Source organism: Asterias rubens, chromosome 1 (genome assembly GCF_902459465.1).
Source record: "Asterias rubens chromosome 1, eAstRub1.3, whole genome shotgun sequence".
Classification (NCBI taxonomy): domain Eukaryota; kingdom Metazoa; phylum Echinodermata; class Asteroidea; order Forcipulatida; family Asteriidae; genus Asterias; species Asterias rubens.
Window position 1 is genome coordinate 12699288 of NC_047062.1, and position 14439 is coordinate 12713726.

At 38.4% G+C, this 14439-nt stretch overlaps 1 protein-coding gene across 1 annotated transcript in view; it reads left to right on the forward strand.

The window, feature by feature from the left end:
• LOC117287842 (proteasome activator complex subunit 4-like) overlaps nt 1–14439 on the forward strand; it is a 35528-nt gene that overhangs the window by 7617 nt on the left and 13472 nt on the right. The window contains exons 9-26 of the mRNA XM_033768396.1: nt 51–140; nt 463–521; nt 1571–1777; nt 2243–2429; nt 3591–3745; nt 4339–4492; nt 5425–5523; nt 5986–6123; nt 6847–7062; nt 7714–7868; nt 8018–8113; nt 8874–9048; nt 10146–10244; nt 11229–11390; nt 11569–11697; nt 12370–12561; nt 12915–13051; nt 13479–13532. Coding sequence (XP_033624287.1) covers nt 51–140; nt 463–521; nt 1571–1777; nt 2243–2429; nt 3591–3745; nt 4339–4492; nt 5425–5523; nt 5986–6123; nt 6847–7062; nt 7714–7868; nt 8018–8113; nt 8874–9048; nt 10146–10244; nt 11229–11390; nt 11569–11697; nt 12370–12561; nt 12915–13051; nt 13479–13532 — 2504 coding nt within the window. The remainder of the gene's footprint in view (nt 1–50; nt 141–462; nt 522–1570; nt 1778–2242; nt 2430–3590; nt 3746–4338; nt 4493–5424; nt 5524–5985; nt 6124–6846; nt 7063–7713; nt 7869–8017; nt 8114–8873; nt 9049–10145; nt 10245–11228; nt 11391–11568; nt 11698–12369; nt 12562–12914; nt 13052–13478; nt 13533–14439) is intronic.

Consider the following 14439-nt stretch of genomic DNA (forward strand, 5'->3'; position numbering starts at 1 on the left):
GATGGTACATACATTAACACAACCCCTTTTTGCGTTGCTATTTTAATCAGGGGAACACCAAGCTATGCCAGGAGCACCTTACAAACTTCTTCAATGCTGTGGAGTCCTATTTCCATCCATCAAATATTGGCAAGTACACGGTAAGAAAGCCATACATTTCCTACTGCAACACTGTTTAATGTTGCTTCATCCACAAAGTGGAGGGTTAGATGCATGGTCACGTTGGCCTGGCTTGATTGTGTTTCTTCATGCCTCCTGGGTTGGATTTCACCAAGAGTTAAGACTAGTCTTATCTTGAGTTAGGACAAGTTACTTTCTTTACTTGGAATGTCTGTGTTTTGTGTATTCACATGTAGCAGACATATATCCATAGTAACAGCAATACATTTTGTTGTCATTTTGAACTAAAGGTCCTGCATGATTTGAAGATAACTTTGACAATTTTTGTATTCTCTTTTTTAGATAAAGTTACAGCGGCTTCTGTCGGCTCTTCCTAATGCATTCACAAGAAGATTACGAAGGTATTGCTTTAAGAATATGTCTTACTGACATAAGGGTAGAAATTTCAAATAATACCTTTGTTTTATGGGTGTTTTAAAGACAGTGGACACCATTGGTAATTACTCAAAATAATTATTATCATAAAACCTTTCGTGATTACGAGTAATGGGGAGAGGTTGATAGTATAAATCATTGTGAGAAACAGCTCCCTCTGAAGTGACGTCGTTTTCGAGAAAGAAGTAATTTTCCATGAATTTGATTTTGAGACCTCAGATTTAGAATTTGAGGGTTCGAAATCAAGCATCTCAAAGCACACAACTCCGTGTGACAAGGGTGTTTGTTTCTTTCATTACTACTCGCAACTTCAACGACCGATTGAGCTCAAATTTTCACAGGTTTGTTATTTGATGCGTATGTTGAGATACACCAACTGTGAAAACTAGTCTTTGACAATAACTACTAGTTCCCTGTGTCTTTAAAAGTTAAACTTTATAAAGTGCAATATCAATCATTTAGAGAGCATCATGTCCGCAAGCTGCTTGTACCAACGTGCCTATAATGAAAGCAACGTTAAGCAAAGTAATGGTCATGTCCTGGCTATACATTTTTCCAATCAAACATAGTGTCTATATTTCTAAAACCAAACAAATTTTCTGTTTCAATAATTATTTTCCAGACATTTTCAATGATTAATTAAGACAGCAAATCAACACTGTTGTGGTGGTTATACAGAAATGAGTGGTCTATATAAGCGTGTTAACCACACATTTTCAGTGATGATCGCATTGGTTGAAATCATCAAAGATAGTAAAAAGGGTTAACGCTAGCTTATCACTAGACCAGAGCCCAATTTTATAAAGCTGTTAAACAGAAAATATTGCTTGACAAACTTCTTTGCGATGCAAAAATTTAGTGGGGCATCAGTCACAACAGTGTAAACTTAAAGTAATTTTGGCTGGGAACCTGTTCCTGTTAAGCAATACTTTTCTGCGCTTAGCAAGTTTTTGTGCTGACACCCTTTATGAAATTAGGCCCATTCAGTCTATTTTTTTTTTCCCCCACATTATAGAGAGCGATTCAAGAAACCAACGTGGAAGCATCCCATCCCAGATTCTCATAAATTAAATGAGGATGACATCACATCGTTCGTCGAGTGTCTCAAGGCGGCTGTATTCCTCTCAATGTACAGCAAGATGGGAAGCATGGATGCTGCGATAGCTCTGCAACAAATGGCACAGGTCAGACCAGAGCTGGTCCTCCCGCAGCTATTAGAGAAGTTAGTATGAATGACAAGTTTTCTTTTGACCCAGTGGTCATTAATTATTTTCTTGAGCCGTTCTTGATTGACTTTGACTTAAATAAAAGTACTTAATTGGTGTATTATCTCCTTTTTTGACCAATATGAAATTAAATGTTGATTGAATGTCAAATTGGTCTTCCGAATTAAATCCGAAATTTTCCCCCTCAAATTTATTCATTTGAGAACTGTTGTATTCTAGAAAATAAAGTTAGTTGTTGCAAACTACTTACCAACCAAAATGACCTATGGTATAAATGCAAACATATTTTACTTCCTCACCTTTCGACCCTAGCAGAGTCTTTCTTGAAGGCAAAATGACAACACAACACACATAGTGTGACGGAAGCAGTCAACTTGACTAAAAAATGACTCTGCTATGGTCGGAACGTCAGTTCATGTTGACAATTTTTTGTTCATGTATTCTCAATTGGCTACTTGCAGGACGTACACAGCTCTTGACACACTAATTGAGCCTCACCAGCTGGTAGCTACAGTCAGCTGTATGGTCTCTGTCTCCAAGAGTCTACTCACTAGTAGCAAGCTATACCCTGAGGGACCCAGTCATCTCCTTCCCATCCTTAGTGCCATGCTACCTGGTATCGACCCGAATGATTTCTCAAAGTGTATGGTGAGTTTTTGAGCTTTGAGTTTCTCAATTTTAAGACAATTGTATGAAGTCCCAGTAAGTGTTGCTCATTTTTTTGGAGAAGTGCTCCATATGTTGTCTACTATATAGTTACACCTTTTGTTATCTTTGTGTGATGGGACCTTTGCTTTATTATCAATTGCCATAAACATGGGTAGGTGGTCACAGAAATTGTGAAAGATGTTAAAGGATTTGGGTACTTTTTTAAGGACTCAATGTCCACCGATTTATATTAAACTTACACAAGTTGAAGTAAATGATGGTAGAAAGCTTCCCTGAAAGGATTTGGTTACTTTTTGTAACACAAAACACAATGTCCACAGATTAAAATTAAACTACACCATTTGAAGATAATGATAGTAGAAAGCGTACCTTAAAATACTAGTTGCTGAGGTGCTGTAGTTTTTGAGAAATGAGTAAAATAATGTCATGAAAATACGTTTTTACTTTATAAAATAATTTTCGTCTCATGATCACTGAGACGAAAATTATTTTCATTCCATTGTTTTACTCATTTTTCAAAAACGGTGGTACTTCAGCAAGTAATATTTTCACGAAAGCTTTCTACAATCGTTATCTTCAAACTGTGTAAGTTTAATGTAAATCTGTGTACATTGTGTTTTTTGTCCTACAAAAAGTACATAGACCCATTAAAATGTTACTTGGTGAGGTGTTGTTGTTGTTGAGAAATTTGTAGAACAAGTCACAAAAATAGTTTCCGTCTCATGAGTGACATGTATGGTAAAATAACTGGTAAATACATTTTAAACTGAGACGAAAATTATTTATGTGACTCTATTTCTCAAAAATTACTGCACCCCAGCCAGTAATACTTTAAGGGAAGCTTTCTACAACTATTATCTTCAAACTATGTAAGTTTAATGTAAATCTGTGGACATTGTGTTTTTTGTGTTACAAAAATTACCCAGACCCTTTAAGTTTGCAAAGAATATTATTTAAGTTTTACACATATACCAATGTGTGTTAACCACTGTACACTCAGCACTTTCCTAAGTCCTGTTAAATAAATCCAATTCATATCAATCAGAAATATTACTCGGATATTGTTTGTGCACTTTTCTTTGGCCTAACACTTGAAGACAATCTGACTGTTCCTATTAACTTGTTGTCTGTGCACTATAGATAACCTTTCAGACCATCTCAACATTTGTCTCTTTGGTGCCCTTGGTGGATTGTTCTGAAGCTCCCTTAGTGAGGAATGATCTCAGCGAGCAGGAGAGGGATCTGTGCTCATCAACAGCAGGATTTGAAGATTTTATACTCATGTTTATGGATCGGTAAGAGATGGGTTATGTACTCTGAAAAGGGGTGCTTGAAAAGTACAGACCATATTATTTGACATCAGACATTCATTCTCCTAATACGGTGTGTCCTGGAAGGTCGGTTTAGTGCATCAAATTCAAGTTCAAGTTCTTGTAGCTGAGTCATTAAGGTGTTTGAATCCCAGTCATGACACTTGTGTCCCTGAGCAAGACACTTAGAGGAACATTTCAGAATTGGTTTTTGGTGTGAAAACAGGTGCTGGCAGAGTGGCAGTGTAAGCACTTTAGGTACTCCGACATACAAACCTGTACAAGTTTGACATCGATCTGCCATCTGGGTCACGAGAAAACATTAAAAAACATATTAGAGTTTTGCATGACATACTTTTTTTTGTAATTAATAAAATGCTCACTGAGGGATAAACTCCAAGCACTTTGTGCCCTCTGCAAGGTTCCAATTAAATACAAACTTACATTTTCGTCATAATAGTAGTGCCCCTGACCAGGAGAAGTTGCCGTGCCCATTCAAAAGCAAAGTTCAAAACCAGAATTACTGTTCTCCTTTTTTGTCTTGGATAACGTCTCAATTAACCTTTGATTTGTTACAGATGCTTCAGTCTGATTGAGAATAGTTGTATGGAGCAAATCCGCTCCCAAGACAGTAACCCCAACAGAGCTAACAACCAAGAGAAATTAGTGGACGTCGGTCTCACATCCACCTTCAATACAATCCTATCACAATGTTCACCTCAACTGTTTAAGGTTGGTATAATCACTGTAGGGGGTAGCTTGCTCATTAAGGGCTGTTAGATGATGTGTGAGATGCTGTGTAAATCTTTGTGCACATGAAACAATAGGCCGTCAATGTTGTATACAGGTGGAACAATTTTAGTGGTGGGCTCTAAATCCAATTTAGTCCACCATGTTTAGATATGGGGCCATCAAGTGCAATCTGGGTTGCACACAGGGTATTTTGCTTGAGAGTGCTTGGCAAAACTGTCTAGTTCTAGGCAGGCCCACCTGTCACCGCCCACTGTGGCTACAACACTGCAGACCATAAGAAGAAACTATAAATAAATATTCATAAATACCCCAGACAGTTTCTCTACTGCTATTGGTGGAGAGCGCGTCACGTGGGGTGTTTAAACAGTTAATAATGACCAGTGTTTATGACCGGCTGGCTTCCGCGTATCGGGCGAGCAAGATTATCACGCGGAACGCAATAGACCGATCCATTAAGCTCCGCCCAATTGCGTATTGACCAATCACAATACAACGAAGGTCCGACAAATAAAGTCCGACATGCGTGCGCGTATACTCGGCGTGCGCGATAGAGTTGTGCAGAAAGGCATTGGAGAGGCTCACGTGTTCTTGCGCACACGTGCTTCGTGGGCGGAGCTTACTGGATCGGCCTATTCATAGCTAGCTATTAGTAACACCGCGTAATCTATTTCTAAGCGCGCGTGCCCCATATATTTCTAAGTTTTTGAAAACATGATTTCAAACCTCTAATTTTCAGTTGTCAAAGGCTCTGTAATTGTATTTTTTTAACGTTTCTTAACAAAAGGGCATTTATGAATGGGAATGACTCGTTCTTAAACGTCCGTTTAAAACCTTGAAGGATCGTTGCGTGCCAGCTTGTTACCAATGTTCATCTTTGAATACGTTTTATCTTGTGTATTCTTTTGATACAGGTTGCTCTTGATAAGTTGTTCTCCTTTGTCGCTAACAAAGTTCTTGAGACTAAAATAGCGGGGAAGATGGTTGCTCATATGTGTAGATCGGCAACTAAGGTAACAACTTACATATTTCATACTTCTTCAGTCAGATCCCTCTCTTCTTTTTGCACCTAGTGATGTCTTCAAATATTTAGCTATTCATTTGTGTGCTTTCAGATAGAGTTGTGTGCTTTCAGATGCTTTCGAGACCTCAGAATCTAATTCTGAGGCCTCAAAATCAAGCTCGTGGAAAATTACTTCTTTCTCGAAAAATACGTTACTTCAGAGGGTGCCGCTCTCACAATGTTTTATACTAACGACAGCTCCCCATTACTCATTACCAAGTAAGGTTTTATGCTAACTATTATTTTGAATACTTACCAATAGTGTCCACTGCCTTTAAGGATTTGTGTCAATTTTTTTGCTTTGTCTTTCGGAAGAGATGTCAAGCTGTTTATTGTCAAATGCACATCAAAGAATCCAGTGCACTTATCTCTTAGATACTTAAATAATAATCCTATCTTGATTGATTTCCAGACCAATGCGAAGATGGCATTACGGAAGTTTATCCCTCATTGTAGTGGCATTGTCTTGAATCTTACTTCATCTGAAGACGTTCAACTAGAGGAGGATTTAGACGGCCAGCTTCTGTTCAATCTTCAAATTCTATCGGAGGTAGCAACCAAAATATTTATTCTTATTTACCACATTCTTATTTTTTTGTGGAAAACGCGTCATGTGTCATCCATTATTTTGCCATGTACTTACTATTGAGTTACTCCCAATATTTTATGTTGGACAGGCACCCGCGTCCAATGTGGATAACTATTGGACACTAGCCTGTCCAATGTGGATAACTATTGGACGCTTAGCAGTAAGTACTTACAGCGTAAAAGTTGGTCACAGCCTGTATGTCCAAACAAAGCAAGCACACACTGGACAAGGTTGCTGTCTTCTTGGAATCGCCAATGTTAAGAAGTGGTTTTTTTAATTTTCAGAATGTTGGGTGGAAACTTTCTGTGTTTGTTTTGTCCTTATTGTGAGCTAAATTTATATGACCAGTTATATTTCGACATTTTCCCTTCTTGAAGACAAAAGCTGCATTATCAAACTTTTTTCCAATATTTGTTTTCATTGGCAAGATCCAAAATCCATAATTTCAACTCCTACAAAACATTGGCCTTGAAAAAGGCCCTGTGGCATCAACAACTTGTATCACATTCGCTTTCCAAGGAAACGGAACCAGGCTTTACACTATTAGTACCCCTGTTCTAAAACCACCCCAACTCCTTTGGAGTATGCAGCATCAGGATCCAAATGGGCGCACAGGATGCTAATAATTCACATCGGTTTGGCATGATCCAAAATCTCTTAACCCTGACTTTGTTTTCCTTACAGATTGTCCGGTGCCCAAGTCAGGAGCTTCTAGAGTACCGGTCAATTCTTGAAGACGTCCTACGCTCAACGCTACATCTTACCTGCAAAGAGGGTTACCAGTTAGGCTGTGTACTGCTGAGGCACATAATGAAGGCTTGTTGCACTACATACCCACTGGAACATTGCAGTGTACCTGGGAAACTAGACCGACCGTTTACGGAGTATCTACCAATCAGGGTAAGACAGGGGTACGATTTTTGTTTTAGCTTGAGTGGTAAACAGTGTTTGAATATTTGTTGATAGTGTCTACTAGTCACTTTGTCTGAACAAAATGTAGAAACAAAGAAACAACACTAACCATCCTACAAAGCCCTAAAGTATTACTTGCTGGGGAGGTGCTGTAGTTTTTGAGAAATGAGTAAAACAATGGTCAAGAAAATATAATCTTACATGCTAAAACAATTTTGGTCTCCTGAATGAGATGAAATTTATTTTATTAAAAACAAAAAATTTAAATTCTTTATCCCCGATGCAAATTTAACATCTATTATAGAAAAACAAATTTGTCATGACTTGTTTTACTAATTTCTCACAAACTAGAGCACCTCATGAAGTATCTTCCAAGAGTTAAATGTAAATCTGTGGACATTGTGTTTTGTGTCCTACAAAAAGTACCCAGACCCTTTAAACATCTCCGGCTGGTCATTATCAACCGTTTAAACACCCCCCGTGACACGCTCTCCACCAATAAGAATAGCGAAACTGGCTGGGGTATTTATGAATGCAGACTTAACGCTTATCGTGAAGTGTCTTGGTATCTTTCTTGTGTTCTTCCACCATAAGCAGTGTTTAACAATCGACATTTTCAAACTTTTGTGTTCTCTCTAGGATTGGGGTAAATCTGGTGATATAGACAACCTGGATATTAAGTGGCACCTTCCAACAGATTACAGTATAGCAGCAATCCAGGATCTAATGAAGCTGTTCTACTATCCAGAGATTAGAAAGATACAAAACTTCATCAAGGGTGCTGAGATGTCAAGGTAATGGGTGGTAACAATGAAACTGTCACAGGTAGTTTGAGATGAGACGTAAACCTGTAGGTTTCCACAGGTAGTTTCAAAACCTCTCTGAAACGATTCAGACTTTCAAAAAACCCACTTAATTTGTAAAATTCTTTTTTTTTTTTCAGGGAGCATCTTCTCCAAAGCCTAACCATAATACATGAAGCTATTACGGGAGCTGGCTCAATCATCCCCAGATGGAACAAGCCCGTTGTACCCAATTTGTAAGTGCAACTTCTATTATGATAACAATTTTCACATAAGGATTTCAAGTTTGTTCAGTTGTTACTACAGTATGCAGATTGGACCCAGTGATCCCACACTGCATGTCATACATGTCATCCAAGTGGTAAAACAAATTTGTCTGTAAAAGACGAAAAAAACAAAAACACAAATAACTTTTTTTTTCTTGTGTACCTACCCCTGGTTTTGCCTTCAAAAAGCGGGAACCACAAAATAACGAACACTTCCGGTTCGAATCAAAGCAAGTTCGAAAATACAAGTTTTTATTTGTAAAAGAAATCTTTGATAGAAAGAGATGTAAAAACATAAATCATACATGAGTCCTGCAACTTAATAAATGCAAAATGAGTTCAATGAAAAGGTCCATGTTCATCCTCAGTGGGTGAGCTTCCAAAGGGACTCGTCAGGTAAAAGTGGTAGGTGATATAATGCTTAACATCAATGATGGATTCAATGTGATACATGGTTTAGTAGTCTCTGATGTATTGGATGGGCTATCAAGTTATCTGTTATATTTTTTAGCAATTTTGCATCATGTGCTCAGTTTGTTTTAATTGAACCCGCTGTTTACTTCTCATAAACCAGTCGACATTATACACCACTATAAAGCTTACATACATGTAGGGACACATACAGTACCTGATGTTTTACGTCCCACAAGGTTTGGGATTTTTCTTTATATAGGTTAGAGTTGAAAGGGTTAATACCTTCGAAAATGAAAAAAATATTACATTTCAACAGAGTTGAAAGTGTGATGGAGCAAAAGGTGTCAGCCCAGCTTCAGTTGGGAACCGCAGAGTTTAGCAAGGCTTTCACCGGCATTAGGGAAGAGGTTATTCATATGAATCATAAACTATTGGAACACATGTTGGCAACAGGCGAGGATGATACTAAAGCACTTCAGCTTATTTGTAAGGTAAGATACCTTGTAGGGTGGTAATGTATATGAGATTTGTGTGCTTAGTTAATTGTCAGGTGGCTCAACTGCCTCACGTTGGTATTTCCATGGCGATATTCTTTTTTCCATTTTTTTCCTTTTTTTTTCCGGAACTTTTTTAAAGGCAGTGGACACTATTGGTAAATGTCATCATATGCATGAAATAACAAACCTGTGAAAATTTGAGCTCAATCGGTCATCGAAGTTGCGAGATAATAATGAAAGAAGAGACACCCTTGTCACACGAAGTTGTGTGCGTTTAGATGGTTGATTTCGAGACCTCAAATTCTAAATCTGAGGTCTCGAAATCAAATTCGTGGAAAGTTATTCATTCTCGAAAATTACGCTACTTCGGAGGGAGCCGTTTCTCACAATGTTTTATACTAACAACAGCTCCCCATTACTCTATACCAAGTAAGGTTTTATGCTAATAATTATTTTGAGTAATTACCAATAGTGTCCACTGCCTTTAAGCTTCTGGAGTAATAATTGGTTTCACCTTGAAAATATTGTTGCCTCTATGAAATTTCGACTGGACAAAGGAAAGACAACAAGGTCCTCATAATAACCACCGGGATTTGTGGTTCTCATATGAGAAAATATCAGTGAGCACTTTCCGTGAATTGCAAGACCCCCAGACAGAAGCCTTGGCCGATAATCTGACATGGTTAGCTTGATTTTTAGAGCACTCAGACTCTCATTGAGCCCTATACAATGCCACAATGGTGGCAGCTTGCCATTCGTGTATGCAACATTTGTATAAAAGGGGACAAAGGTCTGGAACCAATCATTCTGCAGCAATTGTCTCAAAATAGGTTTGTCACCAAAACATGGTATTGTCTTTTAACTGATATTTATTAGTGCAATTGAATTACTCTTAAGTTTATCCAATAAAAACAAGACTCTGTTATTTTTAGCTTTTTTGTATAGAATCTCTGGAGCAGAGGCTATTAATAGGTAGATGAATGAGGTTAAGTGCCAGAGATTTTCAATTCGTCACTGGCCTAAGTTTGTTCTAGAGATTTGTTCACTTTTTCTGTGAGATTTAAATTATGTTCTTTTTGTCCTTCAAACAGATCCACAACACATTGTTGTGGTACACTGGCACTTTCAAGAACAACTTTGATAGTCGTTGGAAGAACTTCAAGATGATTAAGAAAGCCATGGGAGATAAGGTAAGTACGAATGATACACCATTCCAACTGTAGTAATTCCACCTACTGCATCTCATTGGAACTCCTTGCCTGGTGCATGTTTCCCTCCATCCTACAATCTAGACTGTTGGAAGAGGAATATCTTTTCCTAAATTCGTTTCCTCCGAGTTAATTCATCTCAAATGTTTTCTTCTTGTAGCTCTTTACCAAGAGTGGTTTTCAGCCTAGTTTGGGATGAATGTGAAAAGAATAAATAAATAAATAATTCTGAGTGGTCCAAGTAGGGGTATGAGCGGCCGTTGGACCTGATAGATCCTGTTTTTTAACAAATATGAACTCACACATTCCAATATTTGCATCCCTGTTGAGACTTCATTTGTTCTTATCCTTTTTGGTTGAAACAAATGTGAAATAATTGTAAAGTTTTGCAGTTACACCATGCAGATATAATCTCTCTTTTGAGCATGTGTGGTTGGTACCGGTAGACTCGAAACGTTTTAGACGGTATGCTCTGTCCGTCCTCAGCACACTGAGCTGACATCAGTGTTGTAGCTTGAACAACTTTAGTGATGGGCTCTAAATCCAATTTAGTCCACCAAGGGCCAGCGGCTCAACAAAATTATTCATATTTAGATATGGGGCCATTTTTGCTGAAGTGCAATCTGGGGGAGAGTGTATTTTGCTCAGAGTGCTGGGCGAATTTTTTTAGTTGTGGGCAGGCACGCTAAAACACTGGCTGACATATCATTTTATACAGTTCTAGTTATGATTAACGTAATGTATTGTTGTTATGGTTGTGATAGTTACATGGCAATAAAAGCCTGATGCGAGCTTTGCTGGTTGACCGGGTACATCTCCAACATGAGCAAAGAGTCCAGCAACAACTGAGACAAGTGGTCTACACATACATGTAGATGGATCAGATCAGACAACCTTGTCCATGGGTGGTTTTTAGCTCTGTTAGTTCTAGTCATGATTAATGTTATTCTGATTTGGTTATGATAGTTACATGGCAATAAAAGCCTGATGCGAGCTTTGCTAGTTGACCGGGTACATCTCCAGCATGAGCAGCGACTCCAGCAACAACTGAGACAAGTGGTCTACACAGAGATGGATCAGATTGTTGCTCATGACCTTACCACCTTGTCAATGAGTAGATATAGTATGGTGAGTTTGCTTCTTTTTTCTATCTCTATTTCATTTCATTAATTTTGGTTGTCAATGTATTATATTTTTTTGAACTATTTTTAACCCAGTCATCTTATTAGCTATGTAGTCACAAATAGGCAGCAAACATCGATACAACATTGTTCTGAAACTAAATGCCATGATCTTTATTGTTTAGGTTCGCAAGGCTGCCCAGAATGTCCTTTTCTCCAGCATAGATCGTTTGATGTATAGTCGCTATGACATCATCCCTAAGGTGCTTGATCAGCTAAAGGAAGATGAAAACATCTCACATCATACCTTCAAGGTAAGGCATGATCTGGATTTCACTCTTTCAACTCCAGCTTGTAGTAACCAAGAGGGCAAGTTTTGAAGTTCCTTGTTCCTTGGTAGGAAGGGGTGTTTTCCCAGAACCTGTTTCTGTGTATCACAGGAGGTGCAGCCCTATGCATGCTACAAAATGGAAATCCGGATGGATATAAACAAAACGGCCAGTAAGTTGTTCCGGGCGTTAAAAAAACATCGGCCATAAGTCTGTTCCAAATAGTTTGATTAAAATCATCCGATGCAAGTGGTTAAGACGGTCTGTTGACAACTGGCATGTGATTACTTCATCTGGAGTACCGTTTTAAAATTGAATTATAGTAGGCTTGAGTCACAGTGGTTAGGTTTGATTAATCTTGGCCATCTTAGAATGGGCTAGTATTGTCATCTGATTCCAATAGGTCTTGCCTTGATCTGTCAGTGCTACTGTTCCATTCCAACATCAGTAATGCATTTTGGTTGACAGTTGTCCAAGTTATCCTAAGACTTTAAGAGTAAATTATTTTAGTTTCTTGTATTGTATGGTTTTTTGAAATCTTGGTCAAATAATTATAGAACGACCACAGCTCACCAGAGATTTGATCAGTGAGATGGCATCACATCAAGATCATTGTCAATACTGCTCCTCTTACTCTGTTCTCGTCTATCCATTTAGGGTGCTCTGCATATACTACATGCTCAGAGTATGGGGACCTTGGCATGCGTACACGACTGGGAACTATTGCAGAAATGCTGGACTGCGTTGGTGCAAGCTGGTCACTCCGAGAAGCTGTCAATCATGAAAGTGATTGATGGGATTGTCATGAAGATTCACAGGGTGTATGACACGGTGGCTATTACTCATAAGGTAAGAGGGGTGTGGTTAGAAGGAGGTGTTTTCAAGACGCTGTGTTGCTCTTTGTATGTGTGAAGCTTATCATATTAGGTGCCTCCCTACACACTAGAAAGTCTGGATTGATTTAAACACCTGTCACGAAGCTGGCAGCAAAACAATTGAGAACAATCCTTAGTTGTTCCAGGTGTTGAGAAATGTCCGCAATAAATCTGTCCGAAAAGAAAATCACTTTTTTTCTGGTTATTGAACTTAGCAATCTTGACATTCAAGAAACAATGCATAGAAATTTTTTATTTGGGGAAACCATTGGATCCCTAACAAACAAAATATATCTTGATTTGACGAGTATTCCATTTTGTGAACAGGTGTCACAAGGATGTATAGATGTGGCTGGCCAGCTTCTGATGTCTGGTTGCCCCTCCACAGATATTGCAGCACCCACTGCTGAAGAAATGGAACAGGCATTCGTCAGGTTGAATGCCCTGAATGAGAAAAATCTCAGGTATATAGGAGATCAAGTTATAAATGTGTATAAGAGTTGTATTTTTTGTATGTGAATGTTTTCTTAAAAAAGCTCAGTCAGTTTTCATGATAGCAGTCAACAGTTGTTTTGTCATAAAACAGCTTTGAAAGTCTGACAAACCAACTTATTTGAGCATGTTACTATTACTTATTCATCGGTTTGTCAGATTTGCAATGATTTATCTCAAATTATTTTTCACAAAGCAATTTCTCTGTAATATTATTGTTGGTTTTTACCTAAGTGCGATGAGTACTGTGTACTTTGATGCTTTTAAGAGTCTTTCCAGAGTCGTGCAGGAAAAAAGTCATAGGCATATCACTCATGTGTGATTCAAACCCATGTGGGTTGCTGACATGGGATGTATTCTTGAGTAATCATTTGAAAATTGTTTCTGGATTCATTTCAGTATCTACACCAACATGTGCACGACGTTAGTGGAGCTGGTAGAACACGGTAATCTGTAAGTATATTCCATCTCCTTACCTCAGGGGTGTAAACAAAAAAATATATATATTTTTTTTAAAGATCAAATCCTAGAAGAAATGGAGATATAGCCATACAATACTCCCCAGATAGCAGAGTAGGGCTTTGTAAACTAAAGCTAAATGTTCTTATAATGGCTTCATGCTCGTAAGTTTTCTGAGCTAGCATGCTTTCACACTTTGCGCTCAGAGGTCAGTCTTTTTTCTCCATAGACCATATTGAATAACCACTTTGTTGTGATGAAAGTCGCCATCTTGTAGGGCAAACTGTATGCTTGTCTTTATTGGTATATCAATGAAGCACGCAGTGTTCCCCGGTTTGATTTCTACAGCACATGCACGGGCACCCCCATGCACACGCTCACAGATGCCATTATGGAGGGCAGATATTTGAGTAGTGACGTTATATTCAATACGGTCTATAGCCTATCACGTTACCTGAGTCCGATTCCTTTAAATAGTTTTGATTCTGATCCTTCAGGACAACATTGCTGGTAAACCAAAAGCAGTATGACGGCATAAGCTGGAACCTTCACAAATTTTGTGTATCTATACACAATTGTTTTAGTAGTAACCAGAAGTAGCGCTGCCTTTAGCCCTGGCGGCCTTACACTTTCGTTTTGTACTACAGTGACGTCCTGGACTGGACATCAGGGTACATCTCTGGGGCGGAAATTTTGTACAGTTTCATAACTCAAATCATACCTGCAAGAAAGCACCAATTTCAACAGATTCACATTCTATGGCAGCATATATTTTTCTGAGGTGGGTTTTGATCGTCATATATTCTTCACAAATCCGTCATTTTCATAAAATAATGCAGCTCCCAACGTTAAGGAATTCCCATTTTTGTTCGTACTCTCACAGTCTGCCGTGTGTACGCAA